A 23,065-nucleotide genomic window follows, 5' to 3' on the forward strand; every position below is an offset into this window, starting at 1 on the left:
CACTTAGGATGGAAGAATCCAATGCACCGCTACAGACTAGGGACCGAATGGCTAGGCAGCAGTTCTGCGGAAAGGACCTAGGGGTGACAGTGGACGAGAAGCTGGATATGAGTCAGCAGTGTGCCCTTGTTGCCAAGAAGGCCAATGGCATTTTGGGATGTATAAGTAGGGGCATAGCAAGCAGATCGAGGGACGTGATCGTTCCCCTCTATTCGACACTGGTGAGGCCTCATCTGGAGTACTGTGTCCAGTTTTGGGCCCCACACTACAAGAAGGATGTGGATAAATTGGAGAGAGTCCAGCGAAGGGCAACAAAAATGTTTAGGGGTCTAGAGCACATGACTTATGAGGAGAGGCTGAGGGAGCTGGGATTGTTTAGTCTGCAGAAGAGAAGAATGAGGGGGGATTTGATAGCTGCTTTCAACTACCTGAAAGGGGGTTCCAAAGAGGATGGCTCTAGACTGTTCTCAATGGTAGAAGATGACAGAACGAGGAGTAATGGTCTCAAGTTGCAATGGGGGAGGTTTAGATTGGATATTAGGAAAAGCTTTTTCACTAAGAGGGTGGTGAAACACTGGAATGCGTTACCTAGGGAGGTGGTAGAATCTCCTTCCTTAGAGGTTTTTAAGGTCAGGCTTGACAAAGCCCTGGCTGGGATGATTTAACTGGGAATTGGTCCTGCTTCGAGCAGGGGGTTGGACTAGATGACCTTCTGGGGTCCCTTCCAACCCTGATATTCTATGATTCTATGATTCATTCAGGTCTTGAGCAGTCCAGGCAAACAATGCATGGAACAACAAAGCTTAAACTTGTTCTTCATAATCATTTTAAAAACAATACTAGCTGCCTATTTAATTTTAAAAACAGCCAAAAATATCCACCTCCCTTTCCATTTCTTGCAAGGAGTCTTGAAGTTTAAAACTCCTCAGTGAGATAGATATGCTTGCTTTGATCTGCTTAGCTCTTGGAAGTCCAGGGGCTCCGGGCTGCTGGCCCCATGCTGCCCGGGGTCCCTGGGGAGAGCTCTGTCTGCTATTAGGGAATTTTTTCCCGAGAACCCCCTGTAACATTTCGCTAACCCCAGTTTGGGAACAACTACGCTAGAGGGTCTCAACAACACAACGGTCAGCATTGAACCCGGGCCGGCAAACCAGTCGGGAGGATATGATGGAGGCCTATGAAATCCTGACTGATGTGGAGAAAGTGAATAAGGAAGTGTTATTTACTCCTTCTCCTAACACAAGAACCAGGGGTCACCCAATGAAATTGACAGGCAGCAGATTTAAAACAAACAAAAGGAAATACTTCTTCACATAACGCCCAGTCAACCTGTGGAACTCCTTCCCAGAGGATGTTGTAGAGGCCAAACGTATAATGGGGGATGGATCAGTGGATAATAGCCGGTAACGTTGCGCTCCATAACGTTTTATGGAAATATGCTAATGAGTGTGAATATGTTGTAACTGGAATATGCTTTGTGCAAAAGGTCTCTTGCAAGGTATTATTACAAAGCTTATAATCTACTGAGTGTGGCCATCCTATTTGTAGGAATGTATCATTCTTGTATCTGAAACTAGGAATATGAAGTATAACTCTGAGGCCCTACTGTAATTATGCAAAGTGTGAGCCATTAATGGTGGTTTGGAATCTTGATGGCTCCCATTGACTAGGACAATTGGTTGTAAATGGCTCTGTTTACTTGCAAATCTTCATGTGTATGTGTAGGCCAGCCCAAAAAGAATGAAGGCTGGGGTCTCACAGGACATGTGACCGTGTCACATGATATTGGAATCCATCTTAAATCTGGTACTTTTCCATTTAGAAGGAGGGGTGGGGACCCAGAGAGACAAAAGATTCCCGCCTTGTGCCAAAGCTATAAAAGGGGGTGGAACAGAACAAAGTGGGTCCCAGCTATGAGAAAGCCCCTAGTTTCCACCTAAGATGCCTGCTGTAACTAACAAGGACTGTACCAGGGGAAAGGATTGAGCCCAGACTAAGAAGGAGTCTAGTCTGTGAAAGAAGCTTATTGGAATATCTCTGAGGGTGAGATTTACCTGTATTCAGTTTCTTAATGTATTAGACTTGTGTGTTTTGTTTTATTTTGCTTGGTAACTTGCTTTGGTCTGTCTGTTATTACTTGGAACCACTTGAATCCTACTTTTTATACTTAATAAAATCACTTTTGTTTACTGATAAACCCAGAGTAAGTGATTAATACCTGGGGGAGCAAACAGCTGTGCATATCTCTCTATCAGTGTTATAGAGGGTGGACAATTTCTGAGTTTACCCTGTATGAGCTTTACACAGAGTAAAATGGATTTATTTGGGGTTTGGATCCCATCGGGAGCTGGGTGTCTGGGCGCTGAAGATAGATGACCTGCTGAGCAGGATTTGGTTAAAGTCTGCAGCTTTGGGGGCAAGGCCCAGACCCTGGATCTGTGTTGCAGCAGACTAGCAAGTCTAGGTCAACAAGGCAGGGTTCTGGAGTCCCAAACTGGCAGAGAAAATGGGCTCAGAGGTAATTTCAGCACATCAGGTGACAGTCCAAGGGGGTCTCTGTGACCGAACCCGTCACATTGCCCTGTTCTGCTCATCCCCTCTGAAGCAGCTGGCCCCAGCCACTCTCAGACGACAGGATACTGGGCTAGACGGACCATTGCTCTGACCCAGTGCAGCCGTTCTTACTTGTTATGATCCCAGCCACGTCGATGGTGCTCCTGGAAAGTTGCTTTAGGGGAGAAAGTCCTTTAGCCCAGGATCTGAGCCTGTAAAAGTGACATTTTGACTCGAACAGTGGTCTTCTGCGTTGGGTTTCCAGGTAGCCCGCTCTGTTTCCACCCTCCTGCCTTGGCGGCTCAGATGTCCTCAGCGGTGGTAATACCCTTCTGGTTGTTTCCACTATGGTGTCCTGAAGGCCTGACCCTGAGCTGGGGCCAGCTGTGGGTACCTGCTCATTACCATGCGCGTCCGTGTCAGGGGCTGCACGCCACTGGGGGACACCTGCAGAAGGGACTCGGGGTGCCGCCGCTGATACCCTGCAAGGCAAAGCACGGGCTGGCCTAGCCCAGAGGCGATTGCTTGGGAGTTTGGCGGTGTCCAGGAGCTGACAACTGACAAACCAGTGGCCTGGTTCTCAGAACCAGTGGAACTGATTTGGCTAAAATTCTCCCCCCAGAATTCATCCCACAGCAGCCGCCTGGGCTGTGGGAATTCCAGCCCCAATGGCAAACATCTGGCAAAATTATCAGCATCTTGAAAACAGGGCCTTATAATGGGAAGAGTCTTTCCCCAGTTCTGGGAGGGGAGTGGGGTCTAGTGGTTAGAGTGGGGGGGGGGGACCTGGGAGCCATGGCACCTGGGTTCTATCCCCAGCTCTGGGAGGGTGGAGGAGGGCCTAGTGGTTAGAGAAGGGGGAAGCTGGAAGCCAGGATGCCTGGGTTCTCTCCCTGGCTCTGGGAGGGGAGTGGGGTCTAGTGATTAGAGCGGGGGTGGAGTAGGACTCCTGGGTTCTATCCTCCTGTGACAAAGTGGGAAAGTTCTTAATGTTTTGTATGAATATGCTGTGTGTGCCTCAGTTTCCCCTGTGTGTTACTCAAGTATCTAGGTGGTGGGATAAGGGTGTGTGATTATTGCAGAGCCCACTAGAGGGCAGGTGTGATGCCAACTGGCTGCCTGGGCTCAGACAATGGCCGACACTCTGTGTCCTGGCAACTGATGATGGGGGCCCACCCTCTGTGCGAGCCAGCCGGAGGTGTTGGAGAACGAAGCTAGAGGTGGAGGCCAGGGAACCTGTCTGCCCAGGAAAGAGATAAAAGACTTAGGAGGGGCAGCTGAGTGTGACAGAGGCTGGGCTGCTGGAAGCTGGGCTGCTGGACTTGGGTGGGAGAAGCCCGGGGGTGGCCCTGGGTTCTGGATCCCTCCCGAGATGGACTTTGCTGACTGCTCCTGATTTCGGCACTAACAAGCTCTGTTCTACGCTGTGCTCCCGATGACTACTAAACCGTCTGCTTTCCACACTAGCTGAGAGTCACAGCTGAGTGCGGGGGTGGGGTACATGGCCCCTTTGGGGGCGGCGTGTGAGGCTTCCCCAGGGGTCCCAGCCAGGTGGACTCGTTGCGGGGAGCTCAGTGTGAACAGGGGCGCTGAAGCCAAGGAGGGTTGCCCTAGGCAGAGTGGGCCCTGGGGGGTGTCGCGCTGCAACGAGGATCCTGTCTGACTTCATTCGGCAAGGTTTCAGAACACCATGCCTGCGCACTCTGTTATACCTTCACAAGGTCCCTGCCCTCTCGCTGCCTCAGTTTCCCCCTCTGGAGAGTGGGGCTATCGATCCTGGCCTGGCTTTGCGGTCTATGGGGCAGATGGGCCCATTATTATAATATATCCACATCACTGTGGGGCGCCTGCAGCCCTGTCTGGCGCCCAGCTCTGTCAGGGGGACAGAGGAAGGAAATCCAGCCGCCTCTGAACAGCCGGGGCTCCAGTCAGCCGGGCAGAGACTAAATTCAGCAGTGGGTGGGAATGGCGAGTGTCTATTACCCCTGTGTCAGGGAGCCCAGCTGTGGCAGAGTGGAAATTTTTCATAATAATTTGTATTAATACAGCATGTGCCTCAGTTTCCCCTTTGCAGTGCCTGATTAACTAGGTGGTGGGAAAAGGCTGTTTACTCTTCGCAGAGACCCAGGTGTGACTGGCGCCAGCTGTCCAGGGCTGGGCCCCTCGCCCATGGAGAGTCCCAGAAGATAATGGCCTGGCTACTTGGTACCTAACTAATGACATGGGGATGGCCCCCCTCTGCAGGAAGCCAGCCCGGTGGGACCAGCTGGAGGACAAAGGGCGAAGGAGGGTGGCCAGGTGACCAGGTTTCCCGGACCAAGGCCAAAGGCTGGAGGAGGGGCTGGGGGGAGGGGTCGCTCCGTGTGGCACGCTGGGAGCAGGACACTTTGTGGGACTGGGACTCGGGGGCGGGGCAGAGCAGAGCCTGGGGCTCTGGCCCGACCCACATGGACTTTGCTGAAACTTTAACCAAGGACTTTCTACACTGTGTCCTGACCCCTCCTGTGTCCACACCACTGGCTGAGTCACTCCAGATCAAGGGAATGGGGTGGGGGGACCTGGCTTCCTTTTGGGGTGTGAGTCTACCTCCAGGGTCTGATCCCAGTGGACTCACTGCGGGGAGCTCCCGGCGTGCCCCCAGGGGGACGGCAGGCTCCGAGGGCTGGTCCCCAGAGGTGGTGTGAAGCCGAGGGTCTGATCCCAGTGAGTGTGACCCACGGGGGCTGAAGTACTGCTGGGCTCCTCCCAGGGACTGCTCCAGAGCCGGGCGAGAGCACCAGATCTGTGGATCCATGATGGGGTGGAGGGAGCTTGTGGCAGCCAGGGCCAGCGGCTTCCCCTTGGAGCACTTGGGCGGCTCCGATCCGTGACCCAGTGGCAGGGGGCATCCCGGGTCTGCCACGCTGCCTGGCATGGCCTCAGCTGATCCGGCCCCGGGCTATCCCCCAAGGCCACAGAGGGCTCAGTGAGAGGAAGATGCTGTCACCGTGGTCTAGGGCCCGGTCCATGGATGTCCTGGTGGGTCCTGGGGGCGTGCGGCGTGTGAGCTCCTGCATGCGGGGCAGATCCCAGCGGCCTGCAATGTACACTGTTCCCCAGCACAGTCTGAGCCAGGACAGGGGGGAGCGACGCCCTCAGACCCCCATGCCCTGTTCCCACCAGGGCTGTAGGTGGGACAGAGGGGGCAGTGAGGAGGGGGTGGGGCGGACCAATCCGTGCCCAGAGGAGAGGCAGAGCAGAGGGGGTGGGCACCGGAGAGGGGAGCAGAGTTGGGGGGAACCCGCTGCCCAGCAGCCCGAGCGGATATATCGAGCGGCTGAAGGCACCCTGACTCCCCCGAAATATTCTATGCATGTCCGATTGCAGCCAGCAGGAGGCAGCGGGCTCACACCCACGCCCCTCGGCCTAACAAATTCTTCATTCTCCTGCATGTGTTTGGTGCTCAGAATAAATTCCTGGTCAGCCTCCGGAGGTGGGACCCGCCTGCGCCCAGCCTCGTAGCAGCTCACAGATTGGGTGTCTCTCCTGTGCTCGTTGCCCGACTGCTCGGTAGTTTCACCCCTTTGATTTTATCCACATATTGGTTTATTTACTGCCCCCTGCTGGGGAGAACCAGACCCGTTTTCCCCCACCCCATCCCACCCTGCCCTCAGCTGGGTGCAATTCACCCAGAGAGAATCCAGAGCTGGAAAATAAGGCCAGGCGCTGCTGAATGGTAGCCGTGAGTTGATGCATCACTGTGGATAATAACACCCATCTCCACAGGGTGAGCGCTGTAAAAACCAGCACGGCAGCAGTCCTGGCTCTGAAGCGCTTGCAATCCGAAGTAGACACAAGGTGCATCGCAACAGATCAGCCTTTCAACGCTGAAAGGCAAACGTTATGAACAGGAGAGAGGACAAGACACAATACCTGGTGCTTCTGGATACAAACATGGCTTGTTACTGCTTTTGGCAAGTGACACAGACCGGAAGAATATGTAAGCAGTGCAAGTGTTACAGGATTTGGAACTCTTGTGACTTTATCACAAGTCTCTTGCTATTTGGTGCTTTACTAAAATCCCCAGTTCCCAGAGTCATGTTATTTCGTGAGAGTCATAGAGATGTCAGGCAGGAAGGGGGCTTGTGAGTTCATAAGAACATAAGAAAGGACAGCCATACTGAACACCAATGGTCCATCTAGCCCAGTATCCTGTCTTCCGACAGTGGCCAATGCCAGGTGCTCCAGAGGGAATGAATAGAACGGGTTAACTATCCAGTGATCCAATCCCTATCATCCAGTCCTGGGTCCTGGCAGTCAGAGGTTTAGGGGCACCCAGAGCATGGGGTTGTGTCCCTGACCATCCTGGCTAATAGCCATTGATGGACCTGTCCTACAGAAACTTACCTAATTCTCTTTTGAACCCTGTTATGGTTTTGGCCTTCATAACATCCTCTGGCAAGGAGTTCACCAGGTTGACTGTGCGTTGTGTGAAGAAATACTTCCTTTTGTTTGTTTTAAACCTGCTGCCTATTAATTTCATTTGGTGACCCCTAGTTCTTGTGTTATGAGAAGGAGTAAACAACACTTCCTTACCTACTTTCTCCACACCAGTCACGATTTTATAGACCTCCATTGTATCCCCCCTTTGTCGTCTCTTTTCCAAGCTGAAAAGTCCCAGTCTTATTTGTGACAGGCTGGGTCACAGAAACCCCCTTGGGACTGCCACCTGATGCGCTGAGACTACCTCTGAGCCCATTTTCCCTGCCATCTTGGGACTTCAGTACCCTGTCTTGTTGAGCCAGACACGCTAGCTTGCGGCAAACACAAACCCAGGTCTGAACCATGTCCCCCAAAAGCTGCAGACTTAACTGAAAACAGCTTAAGAAGTGCTCCTGTCTCCAGCACCCAGACGCCCAGTTCCCAATGGGGTCCAAAGCCCAAACAAATCAGTTTCACCGTGTTTAAAGCTTATACAGGGTAACACTATAACACTGACAGAGAGAGATGCACAGCTGTTTGCTCCCCCAGGTATTAATACTTGCTCTGGGTTAATTACTAAGCAAAAAGTGATTTTATTAAATATAAAAAGTAGGATTTAAGTGGTTCCAAGTAATAACAGACAGAACGAAGTAAGTTACCAAGCAAAATAAAATAAAACACGTGAGTCTAAGCCTAATACAGTAGGAAACTAAATGCAGATAAATCTCACCCTCAGAGATGTTCCAATAACCTTCTTTCACAGACTAGACTCCTTCCTAGTCTGGGTCCAGCAATCACTCACACCCCCATAGTTACTGTCCTTTGTTCCAGTTTCTTTCAGGCATCTCTTTGGGGTGGAGAGGCTATCTTTTAAGCCCGCTGAAGACCAAATGGAGGGGTTTTTAGGGCCTTTTATATTCTCTCTCTTGTGGGAGGAAATCCCTTTGTCCCAGCGGTGGATGTACTCCAGAGACTTGATTTGAACCTGCAGTTTATTCCATCACTGCTACAAGCCTGAACCAAGAACGTTGCCATCACTGGATGTCATTGATTCCACTTAACCAATTCTAGCTCTCATCTATATTTCTTTCTTTTTATGAATAAACCTTTAGATTTTAGATTTTAAAGGATTGGCAACAGCATGATTTGTGGGTAAGATCTGATTTGTATATTGACCTGGGTCTGGGTCTGGGTCCTTTGGGATCAGGAGAACCTTTTTTCTTTTACTGGGGTCTTGGTTTTCATAACCATTCGCCCCCATAACGAGTGGCGCTGGTGGTGATACTGGGAAACTGGAGTGTCTAAGGGAATTGCTGGTGTGACTTGTGGTTAGCCAGTGGGGTAAAACCAAAGTCCTCTCTGTCTGGCTGGTTTGGTTTGCCTTAGAAGTGGAGAAACCCCAGCCTTGGGCGGTAACTGCCCTGCTTGAAGCAATTTGCCCTGAATTGGCACTCTCGGTTGGGTCCCGCCAGAACCAGCATCGTTACATCAGATAAAGGAGAAAATCCCTGGAAATATTCATTTTTAGGAGGGGGTTCGCAAGACTTGACATTTTAGTGAAAGGGGTTCACAGGTTGTTAACGTTTGGGAACCACTGCTCTATACAATCACAGTTCCTGTCAATAACATCACATTATTAATCTCTCCTCATACGGCAGCCGTTCCATACCCCTGATCATTTTTTTGCCCCTTTCTGTACCTTTTCCAGTTACAATGTATCTTTTTTGAGATGGGGCGACCACATCTGCACACAGTATTCAAGATATGGGCGGACCATGGATTTATATAGAGGCAAGATGATATTTTCTGTCTTATTTTCTGTCCCTTTCTTGATGATTCCCAACATTTCGTTCGCTTTTTTGACTGCCGCTGCACATTGAGTGGATGTTGAGGGATGGGGCTCATCCCTCCCCACTCTCCAGTCCCCCAGCGTTTAGCATTTCAGCACTGCCAAGAAGTTTCCCATTCAGCACAGCTGACTGGTCTCCACCACTGGCGTCCTCCGGCTGCGTCAGCTCTGCCAGCTCCTGCATGGGGCCGGCGTCGCCGGCCTGCTGGGACAGAGCGGCTCTGGCAAGGAAGCCAAGATGGTTGCAGAACCAGTGCATGCAGCGAGCAATATTATTTCTCTGCCATAGCCCCAGTGCCAACGCCAACACCAGAAAGGCCACCACTGTCCACACCACCACCTTTGCAATATGGCTGGACTGAGATCCGGGATGTGCAACCAACAACAGGAGAGCAGCGTTAGTGGGAGACTTGGTCAAACCAGGCGAAAACTTCCAGCCTCTCTACCATGCCCAGCGTTCCACCCCAGCGCATGCAAAAGGGATTTTCTGGTTCGAGACGCTCCGCAGTCCCGGGCTAATCATGGGTTTGCCAATTTCCCTGGGGCTCTGAGGTGCTACAGTAACACACCTAATCAATAATGTACAGCACCTAGCGCTGTGGGGTGCTGGGCCATGACTGCGGCTGCTAGGCACCATACACTTTAGATTAAGGTTCACTTGATAGCTGGTTTATAAAGCATTTGTACATGGTGAATATACGGTCTCAGCATGCTAAACACACAAGTAACAAGTGTGCTGGTCTACACAGGGCCACTCAAGAAAACTAATCAGAATTGGTTTTTAAAATGTATTAGTTAAACCAAATTAAACTCCTCTGTGGATGCTCTCCTTCCAAATTAAGGCAGCCTGAATTCTATTTAGCTTAATTCACTTCCAAAGTGAATCGAATTCAGGCCACTTCAATTCTAAATAAGTGTGTCTATATGGGGGGGAAGGGGAGAGGGTCAATGCAGTTTAACGAATCCACTTTAAATTCAGGGCAAGTCTATACTAGAAAATTAAGTCGACCTAAGTTACATCGACATACAGCCAGGGCAGTAATTCAAACCCTTTTGCATGTCCACACTATGCTCCTTGTGTCGGTGGCACGCATCCTCACCGTGCCAGCGTGAGGCATTGTGGGACGGCATCTGAAAGGCAGCAACAGGTGATGTCATTAGCTCCCCTGCATCGATCTAACTGCATCCACCCAAGCGCTGTGCCTCGCGGGGAGCTGGAGTTATTCCGTCGGATCAGCAGGCGAGTTCCATGGATGGTAGCTGTCTTTCAGTGTAGACACTTACAGAGTTAGAGCGACGTAAGCTGCCTTATGTCGACCTAACGCTGTAGTGCAGACCAGAGCCTGCACTTTGACTTAATTCAGATTAATTTTCCTGAGTGGCCCTGTGTAGACAAACCCTGCAACCTCAATTCAACCCTTTCTAAATTAACCTCAATATAAAGTGTCACCCAACAAATCAAGTCGTAGGTGGGCTTGGATGTGGGGTTGGGAGCCAAGCGGTCAGTATTTGGAGGTTCTGCCCCACCCTCTCTGCTCCGTCGGCCAGTAGGGCGAGGAGAAGTGATGTAAAGCCATGGAAGGCTCTCTCGGGAGATGGAGATATGACCCCGCTACTCCCAGCCCCGCTGGGACCAGGTAGCATGGAGACCCTCCCTCCTGGCTGCTTCTTGGCATCTAACTGACACCACGCTGTTCCTTGCTGTCTGGCCTGTCCATGCCCAACAGGAGCTGGGTGGGACAATCTGCCGGGGAGCCGGGCAGCAGCCAGAATTAGCTGGCGATCCCAGCAGCTTGGCAGCCCGTTCCCAGCCCCGTCACTCACCCCCCGCTGCCATCCCATTGAGGCGATCGTCCCTGGCCAAGGAGGCTGGAGCTGGCGCGGGCTCTGGAATGAGACAATGCAGAGGCGGTTGCAGCATGTGGACGTGGAGTCACAGGATGTCAGAGGAGAGGGGTCCCATCCCCTCCAACCCATTAAAATCTGCCCCCCAAATGCCGCTGCGCAGAGTCAGAGCAGGGCTGGGCCGAGAGGGACTGTGATAGGGCATCTGGGCCAGCCCCCAGCGCTGATACCCAGATCAGTTACCAGCCCTGGCAGGGGGTTTGTCCAACCTGTTCTTAAAAACCTCCTATGACAGGGATTCCCCATGGAAGCCCATGGCTGGACAGCGCCCGGCACGACGGGGCCCCAATCTCGGTGACTGTGTCTGGACAGCGCCTGGCGCGACGGGGCCCCAATCTCGCTGACTGTGTCTGGGCAGCGCCCGGCACGACGGGGCCCCAATCTCAGTGACTCTGTGTCTGGACAGCGCCTGGCGCGACGGGGCCCCGATCTCGGTGACTCTGTGTCTGGACAGCGCCTGGCGCGACGGGGCCCCGATCTCGGTGACTCTGTGTCTTTGCAGCGCCCAGCCTGACGGGGCCCCAATCTCGGTAACTGTGTCTGGGCACTGCCTGTGTAGTAGTAGGATTTTATGTTTGTATGATTTAGAATGAAGGATTAAAAAATAATGAGCTAATAACATAGCATGTATGAAATGTAGTGGGGTATGATTTGATCGTATCCTGCCAGCCACCCGTTTTGAATAGCAGAAAGGAATGGGCCTAATGGGCCATTTGGTAAAGATGCATCAGCTGGAATCTGTGTCTGGGCTGATTTCAAGGCAGTGACAGACGTTTTAAGGTCACCACTTTGTTGTAGGTTTCGCGTTTTAAAGTAAGCGAAAGAATGCCGTGATTGTTTTCTTGTGCTTTGCAACTTGATATTCCTGTTCAAACTGTTCTGCGTAAATTAATTCTGTTTTGGGTGTGAATGAGGAATGTGTGTTAAGAGAAAAGAGCGAAGGCCATCGCTGAGCCAGATGTACGAGGGAGGAACCGGAGACAGACGCGAGGGCGCCAGGAGGCTGCAACGTGACCCTATTGAAATGTCAGAGGAGGGCAGATTGAAGACGCTAAAGAGGAGACAGGCACCTGTCAATGGGGTCAAGATAGCTGTGATAAAGAATGAGAAGGACAATTTAAGAAAACAAGCACTCGTCAAACAACAATTGATTACAGCATAACGAAGCAAAACTCATTGGTCCAGTGAAGGAAAATCACTATATAAACAGGGTGCCTTGCCATTAAACTTTGGGTTCGTCCTGCCAAGACTTCCCCAGAGCATCGTGTCGTGACCGACGGAACCCGGCTCCTCCCTACCTGTGATCAACCTAGCTAGCCACTAGATTGATCCGGACTCTGGACTGGTAACTATAACATTGACTGGTGGGACAGAGAGAGAGAGTGAGTGTGTGTGTGTGTGTGCATATGCTAATTGTTGTATCTTCAATAAACTCAGCGTATAGCCTTTTCCCCTGAAAAAAGATCCCGTGTGCTTCTTATAAGCATAACACGAGGTCAGACCCAGGAAAGTCGAAGCTGTGTAAGCTTCTTGCCCTGGTGACAGTCTGCTCAGAGAGAGGAGGCTCCCCCAGAGTCCTGACTGGCTTCGTAGGGAGTAGTTCCAGAGCATCCCCCCAGTGACTCCGTATTGCCTTGTCCCCTGAAAAAGATCCCGTGTGCTTCTTATGAGCATAACACTAGGACTAAATGTGCTTTGCTTTGCGGTGGCTGGTTGGTACCTGGTGTACATTGTTGCAGCCCCGGAGAAAAGCAAAGCAAGGGGGCTGGCCCCCGGTCTGACGTGCTGGGAACTCACAGTGATGTTCAAAGGCTGTGCAAACCCAAACCCCCAGGCTGGAGGGAGACAGACGCAGGCCTCCACCTGTGAGAGGGGATGGCTGGGAAGCTGGAAACTTTACATCCATGCCCTCCAGGAGGCCCAGGGGAAATCCACGGTGCGGTTACCCCTGAAATTGTGACCCACGGCGCTTACCTGTTACATTCAGATGGATGGAAGCTAGACACTCGCTTTTGTTCATCTCATGCACAATCTTCAAATCCCCTGCAATGGCTTTGCTGGTGTTCGTCACGATGAACCATCCGTTGGACATGGAGATGTGCCCGGCGAAGGAGCTGTTGTAAGGGTTTGATTTCCCTGGACGGATGACAGCGATCAGCTCCTATGTCCCAGCCAAAGCGGGAGACCAGTACAGTTTGGCAAAGCACTCACAGATGTTAAGGGGGTGTTGCATGTCACCGCCCTCTAGCACAGTCAGGGAGATTTTCTGTTGACATTGGCTGGGGTCTGGGAGAAGAAATCAACATTTCAGGCTGGCTTTGGTGAAGCCTGGAAGAAGTCAGACCCCAGATCTGGCAGGGGAAGGAGGGATATGTTAACGGGGAGCACTTCAGATATAAGGCGCGGACCCCACAAATGCTCAACCAAGCCTTACACCCCAGGCGTAGCCCACGCGAGTCACCCTCAGCTCACTGCTCGAGGGAGCGTCTCCATAGCAAAATGAGCCCTGCCGCGCCGAATCGCAGGGTGGATCTACACAGCAACCAGACACCTGCAGCAGGTCCATGCCAACTGCAGGGCTGTCAAATCGCTGGGTAGATTTGTGCTCCTGTGAACGGGGCGGGTCTCGGAGCCCGGGCTCCCACCTGAGCATCATCATTGACACCAGCGACATATTAATGCCTAGGCCGACAAGGGCTAGGCCTAGGGCAGCAAATTTGCAGGGGTGGCAAATTTGTAGAGCAGCCAGAGGTGCCAACTTCCCCCGGCACCGGTGGGTGCTCGTGCCCCCCTGGCCCTGCCCCAACTCCACCCCTTCCCCGCCCCCATTCCAACCCCTTCCCCAAAGTCCCTGCCCCAACTCCATCCCCTCCCTGCCCCTATTGGTCCCCTTCCCCAAATCCCCACCCTGCCTCCTCCCCTGAGCGTGCCGCATTCCCCCCCTCTCTCCCAGCTGCACAAAGCTGTTTCACGCACAAGCGCTGGCAGGGAGCAGGGAGAAGCAGGACCCGGCGGTGCGCTCAGGGGAGGAAGCGGAGTTGGAGTGGAGGTGACCTGGGGTGGCGGGTGGGGGGGCAGGGAGCTGCCAGGAGTGGGGAGGGGCAGCAACTATTTCAGGGCCTAGGGGCGGCAAAGTCATTAATCCGCCACTGCTTTACACGGCTGTCTTTAGCACCCCGCAAGCCCAAGTCAGCTGAGCTGGCCGGGAAGGGGAGAAAGGGCTCGGCAGTGTAGACGCACCCTGACTCGTGTTTGCGGAATCAGAACCAAAATCACCAAATTGCACCAAGATCCCGGGCAGGGTCTGTGCAGTGCCCGGCACCATGAGAGACCAGATCGCCACCAACACACCCCTCCTCCTCCCTCTCCAAATCGCCTCCCGGTGCATCCCCCCGTTCTGCCCTCTGACTTCCGGAGCCTTTCTGGGGAACCCCGCCCAGCACAGAGCTCCCGGGGCGGCACTTCCGGGGGTGTGGTACCGCTTGCCCAGCGCATAGAAATAAGAACATCACTGGAAGACAGGTGTGTTTTTTCCACTGCCCAGCACCTGGGCCAGAATTAGATGTGTCGGCACTGTGGCCGCCGTAGCTGTGACGTGGGCGGTAGAGACACGCTTTTATCGCGCCTCTCACGCTGTCCCCCGCCCCGTGGCCGTGCAGCCCCGCCCTGCCCCGCCCGGTACGAAGCGGAAACCCGCCTGCAGGGTGCCTCCGTGAACACACACATCCGAACGGCCATTCGGTACAGCCAACGGGACCGCGAGAAACCCAGCCGTTCCCGGCGTCACGCCGTGTGTGCCCGATGGCAACAGGGCAACCAGACAGCAAGAGTGAAAAATCGGGGCAGGGGGTAATAGGAGCCTGTATAAGAAAAAGACCCAAAAATCGGGACTGTCCCTCTAAAACCGGGACCTCCGGTCACAATAGATGGCAACGAACGCGCCTAAGTACCTATGAAAGGAGACGATCTTTGTCAGGGTGTTATTTGGAAGAAATGTGTTTCACCCACCAGCCCTGCGCCTCTCCGGGGGCCTCCCGCAGGCGCCAGGCCGGCAACGCTGCCAGCGCCTGCCCCGCCTCCCGCCCCGGACTCGTGGGCGCCCCGACCTCCCGCTGTCAAAGGGACGGGCCCGTTTTGGAGGCTTTTTCTTATATAGACACCTGTTACCCCCCCCCGCCCCGGTTTCTCACACGCGCCGCCCGGGCACCCGAAGGACCCGTCCCCGAAGCGGGGATCCCCGGGGAAAGGGAGGCCCCCTGCTCCGGGGGCGCCGCAGCGCTGCGGGCGGGGGAGCGTTTTAGCCCCGCCCCGTGTGTGAGGCTGAGGGGGGCCGACAGCGCCGGTGTTTGCTCCGCGGGCCGAGCGGGAAAATCGCGGTCCGGGCTCGCTGCGCCCTGGGGAGCGACTTCGGCCGCAGCGTCCGCCGGCGTCACCCAGCGAGCGTGGGCGGCTTTACCTCCCCCTCCCCCCGGAACAGCGAGCTCCCGCCGCGCCCACCCTGCCTGCCCCGCGGCTGCTCGCTAGTGGCGCCGTCCGCCCCGACCGCCGAGTGTGCAACTGCGGGGGGGCCCCGCCCCAACCGTTCCCCGAAGCCCCGCCTCTGCTCCGCCCCATCCCAACGGCTCCGCGAAGCCCCGCCCCTGCCCCGCCTCTGCTCCAACCATTCCCCGAAGCCCCGCCCCTGCTCCACCCCCACTCCAACCGTTCCCCGAAGCCCCGCCCCTGCTCCGCCTCCGCCCCTTCCCGCCCCGCCCTCGCTCCAACCGTTCCCTGAAGCCCCGCCCCTGCTCCGCCCCCACCCCAACTGTTCCCCGAAGCCCCGCCCCTGCTCTGCCTCCGCCCCTTCCCGCCCTGCCCCCACCCCAACCGTTCCCCGAAGCCCCGCCCCTGCCCCGCCCCCACTCCAACCGTTCCCCGAAGCCCCGCCCCTGCTCCGCCCCATCCCAACGGCTCCGCGAAGCCCCGCCCCTGCCCCGCCTCTGCTCCAACCATTCCCCGAAGCCCCGCCCCTGCTCCGCCCCCACCCCAACCGTTCCCCGAAGCCCCGCCCCTGCTCCGCCTCCGCCCCTTCCCGCCCCGCCCCCACTCCAACCGTTCCCTGAAGCCCCGCCTCTGCCCCGCCCCCACTCCAACCGTTCCCCGAAGCCCCGCCCCTGTCCCGCCCCCACTCTGCTGCAGCTGCGAGTGCCGCGTCCCCGCCCCAGGCCGCGCCGCCGGTGACTGCTGGGGGGCGATTCCCTCCTGCCCCCCAAGCAGCCCCGCCCCGCCCGGAGGCCTGGGCCCCCCCCGCACACACCCCCGCGGGGGGGCTGCCCTGGGCCCCGGGCCCCGGCGTGGCGGGGGACCACCCTGCCCCCCGCCCGAGGGGTCGCAAGTCGGGAGGTCCCCGCTGCCCCCTGCCGAGGCCGCGCGGCGGGCTCAGGAGCTGGGTGGGAACCGCCGGGGGGACCCGGCTTCGCCTGCGCGACGGGAGCGGGTCAGAGGGACCGGGCTGCCCCAGGTCCAGGTGGCCCCCCGGGGGGACCCGCCACACAGGGCCCAGCCCCTCCTGCAGCGGGCGACACCCCCCCCACACACCCCACATACCCCCCTGCACACAGACACCCGGATGCACACACACACAACTGCACACACACATACACACACACACAACTGCACACACACACTCCCACACACACACACCCCACATACCCCCCTGCACACACACACCCGCATGCACACACACACACCTCCCCCCCACACATATACACACACACACTCCCACACACACACACCCCACATACCCCCTGCACACACACACACCTACACTCACCTCCCCCCCACACACACACCCCACACACACGCATACACACACCTCCCCCCGCATACACACACCCCCGCGCACACACACCCGCACACACCCCCTCACATACACACACCCCCTCACACACACACATACACACACCTCCTACACACACACACACCCTCACACACACCTCCCCCCCACATACACACACACACACACACATACCCCACACACATACCTCCACACACACATACACACCCCCAACACACACATATACATAATCTCCCACACATACACACACACACACCTCCCCCACACACATACACACACCGTCACACACCCCTGTGACGAAATTGGACTGTTCTTAATGTTTCCTCTGAATAGTGTGGGGGTGCCTCAGTTTCCCCTAGCCAGTTCTTAAGTATCTAGGTGGTGGGGTAAGGATGTACGATCATTGCAGAGCCCTAGAGGGCAGGTGTGTGTAGGGGTCTGGACACAGAGAATGGCCGACACCCTGTTTCCTGGCACCTGATGGCCTGGGCCCTTCCCCCCTGCAAGGTGAGAGCTAAAGGGCTGGAGAACAAAGGAATCAGGTGCCCTCCTGGCCCGGGAAAGGGACAAAGCCCGGGGGGAGGGGTGGGAGAGAGTTTCAGTTTGGGGCTGGCTGGGACATGGAGTGAAGGGCAGACGTGATTGTCTGGCTCACTGCCCCCCAAAATGGACCCGGCTGAGGGGTCCGCTGCTCTGCACCTACAAGCTCTGTTTTAGACCATGTTCCTGTCATCGAATAAACCTTCGTTTTACTGGCTGGCTGAGAGTCACGTCTGACTGCGGAGTCGGGGGGCAGGACCCTCTGGCTTCCCCAGGACCCCGCCTGGGCGGACTCGCTGGGGGAAGCGCACGGAGGGGCAGAGGAGGCTGAATGCTCCGAGGTCAGACCCAGGAAGGTGGAGCCGGGTGAGCTGTGTGTCCTGCAGACAGGCTGCTCACAGAGAGGAGACTTCCCCAGAGTCCTGCCTGGCTTCATGGGGAGCAGGTCCAGAGCATCGCCCGGGGACCCCGTGACAACCCCGACACACACACACATACCCCCCAGCATACACACACCCCCTCACACACACACACGGCCTTGGTGCCTATATTATTTTGAAGCCAGGTGTGGGGGTCACATTGGGGGCTGGGGCTGATGCCCAGGGGGGGCAGAGAAGCATGGGGGGGCAGGGGAAGAATTGCTGTTGTGCCAGATTCCTGCTGGCTGAGTCTGGCCCCCGCCCTCCCTGGCTCTCATCTCGGCCACGTCTCCGCCCCAGGGCATCGGTCTCAGGGGGGCACCCCCCACCCCGGGGCTCCACCAGCTGTTCCCTCTCCCAACCATGCCAGGGCCCTGCCCGCCCCGCCCAGCAGGCCCCAGGGCATCTCCCCAGCCGCCGAGCGGGAATTACAGGGCCCCAGGTGCCCCCGCCACGGCCGCACCCCCAGGCAGCTGGAGCCGCATGTTCCTGGGCAGAGCTCCGCCCCCTCCCCCCCCCGGGGAGTCGTGCCCCCAGCCGGCCGGTGACTGCACGGGTGGAAGCGGACGCTGATTAAAGCCCGGGGCAAATCAATCCCGGGGCAAATCACATTCCAGCCACCTGCCGTTTGGGTTGTTTCGGGTCTTTTCTGGCACCTGCAAAAACTCCCGGCTGGGGCCCAGCCAGCCCGGGCAGGGGGAAGTTCCCCAGCTCCCGACAAGCAGCTCAGCGATGCCATGGGGACGTGGGGAGCGGAGAGGGGCTGTAATAACTCTGGACACCCCCCATCAAGCCCACCCCAATCCCAGGCCTGAGCTGCTACCATGCCCCCGAGCCCCTTCTCTGTCCATCCTGCTAATACAGCAGTATTGCACTGAACAGGGCAGGGGGCCCTAGAGCTTAGGGGTAGCTAGAGCCACAACCTAAGGGCTGTGGTACGCCCCTCTGTACACAAGCATGGTGGGTGACAGGGGCTGCCCTATGGGAAGATGTGGCCGCTCTGGGGTGGGGCCTGGGGGCTGGGTATCCGGGGACCCCTCGCCCGGCACTGGGATGCGACCACCTCTGGGGTGGGGCACAGGGGCTGGGTATGCGGGGACTCCTTGCCCAGCGCTGGGACGTGACCCTTCTCGCTCTCAGATGTCGGGTGAAGCCCCTACACAGTCAGACATGGGGCATATTTGGGGGCCTGGGTCTAGCTGGGCTCGGTGCCCCTTACCAGTGCTACACCAGGGGAGGCACTGACTCAAAGGAGGGGGTTTCTCTGCCAGGTCCCCCCCCTCCCACCGCCGCCCCCTAGGGCAGCAGCTGGATGAAAATTCAAGCACAACAAACCCTGATTCACAGGGAACGTCCTCTTGTTTATTAGACACAGATGCAACCCGCGGGGGGGGGATTGAGGGGGCCCTCCCCATCCTTCCTGCTGCTAACCAGGGTGGCTCAGCTTCTGGGAGGTGGGGGCAGGTCAAAAAGAGGGGGCCCCTCCCTCACCATGCAACTATTAGGGTGACATAGGGGGCATCCCTCAAATCTGTCACTTCAGAGATCCCCCCAAAACCTGGAGAGCTCTACAATGCCCCCCAACAGGAGTGACACCCCAAAACCAGACTGCACCCTGAGAGGTGCCCACCTCAGAAGGCCAGCCCCCCCCGCAAATGCATGGTAGGAATCCCAAATCCAGGAGACACCCTACTTCTGACACCCCAAAATTTAAGGAGACACTCTCAAAATTCAAGGGGATACCCCAGATCAGGGTGATACCCCCCCCCAAATTTAAGGCAACACACTGAAATTCAAGAGGATTTCCCCCAGATCAATGTGGCACCCCCAAATTTTAGGAGTACCCCCAAATTCAAAGGGACCTCCCCAGATCAGGGTATCCTGGCAGTCTCCAAATGTCTCCCACCATCTGTCAGCTCAGCGCCCAGCATGCCCCATCAAGGTCTTCTTGCTGCATCCGCTTGTGGGGTGCCCGCCAGGTGGAGTCCCCCACTTCCCGCAGAGGGGGAGGGGAGGGGTGGGGATGGAGGAGGAGCTTACGGCTGGGGGAAGGGGGTTGTTGTGGTTACCACCCCCCTGGCACCACTCTGACAGGGTACCCGTGGGAGAAGGGGGGCAGGTAGCCAGGGGGATCTGGGGCCCGGAGTGGGGCACTGTCCATGCCCAGGGTGGGCAGGGGGTCCCAGGGCAGGGGACATTGGCTAGGCCCCAGGGGACTGTGGGTAATTGGGGCCCAGCTCGGGGGCAGCCCTGGATCTTCTGGGCCGGTGATGGGGTCAAAGAGGTCGCAGGGGTCAGGGGTCAGGGAGGCCACGCTCAGGCCCCAGCCAGGCCCTGATTCCGGGGCCACAAAGGCCTCGGCCACTCCCAGGAAGGAGCTGGCAGCTGGGGCGGGAGGCTCTGGGCCCGGACACCGGGGTTCTGCGGGGGGCGCGGGGTCCCTTGGGGCCTCCTGGGCCAGGATGGAGGAGGCCAGGCGGTGTGTCGAGGCTTCAATGTCAGCGAATCGCCTGGGGAGAGAAGAGAAGGGCTGTGAGCTTCCCCCAGCAGTGCCCTGAGGAGCTGTGATCTTCCCCATAGCAGTACCCCTAGGGGCTGCAAGCTTCCCTGTAGCAGTACCCCGAGGGGCTGTGAGTTTCCCCCAGCAGTGCCCCGAGGAGCTGCGAGCTTCCCCGTAGCAGTAACCCAATGGGCTGCAAACTTCCCCCAGCAGTGCCTGGAGGGGCTGCAAGCTTCCCCCAGCTTTGCCCAAGGGGCTGCAAGCTTCCCCCAGCTGTGCCTAAGGGGCTGCGAGCTTTCTCCAGCAGTGCCCTGAGGGGCTGCAAGCTTCTCCCCGACAGTGCCCTGAGGGGCTGTGAGCTTCCCCCAGCAGTGCTCTGAGGGGCTGCGAGCTTCCCCCAGCTGTGCCTGAGGGGCTGCGAGCTTTCCCCAGCAGTGCCCTGAGGGGCTGCAAGCTTCTCCCCGACAGTGCCCTGAGGGGCTGTGAGCTCTCCCCAGCAGTGCTCTGAGGGGCTGTGAGCTTCCCCCAGCAGTGCCTAGGGGGCTGCGAGCTCCCGAGGGCTCCCACCTGCTGATCTGGTTGTGCAGGAACCGGCGGTGGTTCACCCGCCGCTTGCCGGGGCGGCTCTTGTGGGGTCTCTGCAGCGTCCGCATCATGTGGGACGAGGCCACGGTGACGAAGGTGAAGAGATCCCGGCCCCGCCCGTGGAGCACCACCTGCTGGGGGGGCAGGAAGCTCAGGGACAGGCTCCCACCCTGCTGCATCCCAGCTCCTGGGGGATGGGGCTGCCAGGCAGAGCCCCCAGGCTGGGCGAGGCCGGCCCCAAACAGAGCCCTGCAGGAATAAATGACAACAGTTCTCAGCCCAGCAAATGCGAGACTCCAGAGAACCCCGGGGGAGGGGCTGCGGGTCGGGAGTGAGGGGCACGGGCAGAGCTGGGGGGGGCCCAGGGCCGGGCTAGCCGGGGCTGCGGGTCGGGAGCAAGGGGCACCGGCGGAGCTGGGGGGAGCCCTGGGCCGGGCTAGCCGGGGCTGGGGGTCGGGAGTGAGGGGCACCGGCAGGGCTGGGGGGAGCCCCGGGCTGGGATGGGGGGGTCTCTGTCTCCCGATAGGGGTCAGCCCTGACCGCGAGGAGACAGCGCCTCCGGCTGGGGCCCCAAGGACACTTACTTGGGTCTGGGTCCGGGTGTGTGAAGAATCAGCCGCAATCGCACACGGGGGGAGGAGGCCAATCAGTTCGCCCTGGGGGCTGCCCCCTTCTCGCCTCCTGCCCCCCCCCAGCCCCAATGCTACCAGCCAGCCCCGGCGCCGGCTCCGGTCTCCAGTGGGGGCCGAGCGCCACTGAGAGAAGCAAGAAGATGCTCAAAGAGTCACTGGCTGAACCCCGCCCCGCTTGCCCCACCCCTCTGAGCCCCTCCTTCCTGCCCCCCCCCCGTTCTGTCCCCCCAACTCCTGCTGGCACAAATGGGGCATGGGGCCTTAGCCCCCAGGGGGCACTGTCTGCGAGCTGCCCCAGGGCGGGGGGACGGCTGGCTTGGGGGAGCTGGGAGTACGGCACAGGGCCTTCCCCCTCTGGCCAAAATCCCTCACTGTGACAGTTGGGGGGTTGGGGGGACCCCCTTTGACTCTAATAACAGGGGTGGCTTAATGGGCCCCCTCCCCTTGTCCGTCTCTTCCCCTCCCTGGACCCCCATCAACTCCTCCCCTCCTCCCCCACCCTCCCCATCATCTCCTGCCCCCTCTTTTGCTCCCCCCCCCCCCCCGGCATCGTCCCCACACCAGCTGCCCAATTAGGACATTCTTTCCCCTGGGATGCGGCCCTGGCACTTAGCAGCAATTAGGGGCGTCCGGGGGCCATGGGGAGCCACGTGCCGGCAGCTCCGTGGAGACGGGCTCAATGGGGCACTCAGGGGCAGGAATCCGGCTGCACAAAGGGGCCCCCCCAGCTCCCCCCCCCCTGCAGCCGGCACCCGGCCACGCAGAGCAGTTAGAGCAATTGCAGGGAATTGGAGACTTAAGTGCAAGGTCAAAGTGTGTCCAAAGCAGCCCACCCCCCTGCCCATCAGCGCCTGGGCCCAGCTACCCCGGCGTCCTGCCCCTTCCCTGCCCCCCGCCCCTGGTATCAGACCCATAGGTCCCCTCTTGCCTCCAGCAGAGGGCGGCAGACACCCCCACACACACACACACACACATCTGCTTCCCGGCAGTTGGCTGAGCCAACCCCGCCCTGGCAAACACTGCCCCCCCTTCCTGGCCGGGGAGATCAAAGCTCACCCGCCCCCCTCCCTGGGCTCCCCTGCCCTTCACAAGCAGGCAGCAAAATAAACTCAGGTTGGGAACAATGTCGCCTCTCATGTTAGCAGGGCCCTGCGGGGTGTGTGCGCGGGAGGGGGATCGGGGGGGGGGGCAGCGACCAGGGCCCAGCGAAAATCCTCCGAGCAAGGAGGCCAGGATGCCTGAGTTCTCTGCCGGCTCTGAGAGGGGAGTGGGGTCTAGTGGTTAGAGCGGGGGGGGGGCGGGGGCTGGGAGCCAGGACTCCTGGGTTCTCTCCTGGCTCTGGGCAGGGAGTGGGATCGAGTGGTTAGAGCGGGGAGGCTGTGAGGAGGCATGAGGGTGTCAGGCTGGCTGGCCCCACGCTGGTCTTTGGTGGTTTATTTTTCCACCAGGCCAGAGCCAAGCCGCCGCTGGCAGGGGGAGCACTGGGGCTGGCACCGGGAGGGAACCCCCGCTGTCCCCCTGGCCCAGGCCACAGCCAAGATGGACATGAGCCGTGCCCCAGGAATTGCACGGCCCGTGGCCGTCACGCCTTGGCAGCAGAGCGAACAGCGGGCGGGCGAGGGGGGAAGGAGAAGGGGAGGGAGCCGCAGCCCCAAGGCTGGGTCAGGGGGAACGAACTAGGGGGCGAAAGGAAGAGCCGAGCGAAGGGTGGCCAGGTGCAGGGAGCAAAAAAGAGCTGAATTCAAGATCAACCCAGAGAAGGGGGGGGAGAAGAAAGGGGGCGGC

General features: G+C 57.9%; 2 protein-coding genes across 6 annotated transcripts in view; both read right to left on the reverse strand.

Moving 5' to 3' along the window:
• The window catches only part of LOC119564942 (olfactory receptor 2D2-like), a 52,064-nt gene extending 36,744 nt beyond the window's left edge, over nucleotides 1–15,320 (reverse strand). The window contains exons 1-3 of one of the 5 annotated variants that reach the window (XM_043534672.1): nucleotides 15,225–15,320; nucleotides 12,743–13,054; nucleotides 10,688–10,750 (exon numbers count right to left, since the gene is read on the reverse strand). The gene's annotated coding sequence lies outside the window, so the exon portion shown is untranslated. The other 4 variants (XM_043534671.1, XR_006287214.1, XR_006287215.1 and 1 more) reach the window with 4 other exon arrangements.
• A 4,308-nt stretch (nucleotides 15,321–19,628) lies between these two features.
• On the reverse strand, nucleotides 19,629–20,875 carry C23H19orf85 (chromosome 23 C19orf85 homolog). The gene is made up of 2 exons (XM_037888395.2): nucleotides 20,631–20,875; nucleotides 19,629–20,073 (listed from the first exon to the last, which is right to left on the reverse strand). Exons 1-2 carry the CDS (start codon nucleotides 20,825–20,827, stop codon nucleotides 19,629–19,631), a joined length of 642 nt encoding a protein of 213 aa, XP_037744323.1. The 5' UTR covers nucleotides 20,828–20,875.
• Nucleotides 20,876–23,065: the final 2,190 nt, after the last annotated feature.

This window comes from Chelonia mydas, chromosome 23 (genome assembly GCF_015237465.2).
Source record: "Chelonia mydas isolate rCheMyd1 chromosome 23, rCheMyd1.pri.v2, whole genome shotgun sequence".
Taxonomy (NCBI): Eukaryota; Metazoa; Chordata; order Testudines; family Cheloniidae; genus Chelonia; species Chelonia mydas.

Excerpts from the sequence above, each read along its gene's own strand:
- C23H19orf85 (XM_037888395.2), bottom strand. The coding sequence starts at position 20,827 with ATGCAGCAGGGTGGGAGCCTGTCCCTGAGCTTCCTGCCCCCCCAGCAG. Across the intron at positions 20,074-20,630 it reads CTGCACAACCAGATCAGCAG|GCGATTCGCTGACATTGAAG; the intron begins GTGGGAGCCCTC and ends TTCTCTCCCCAG.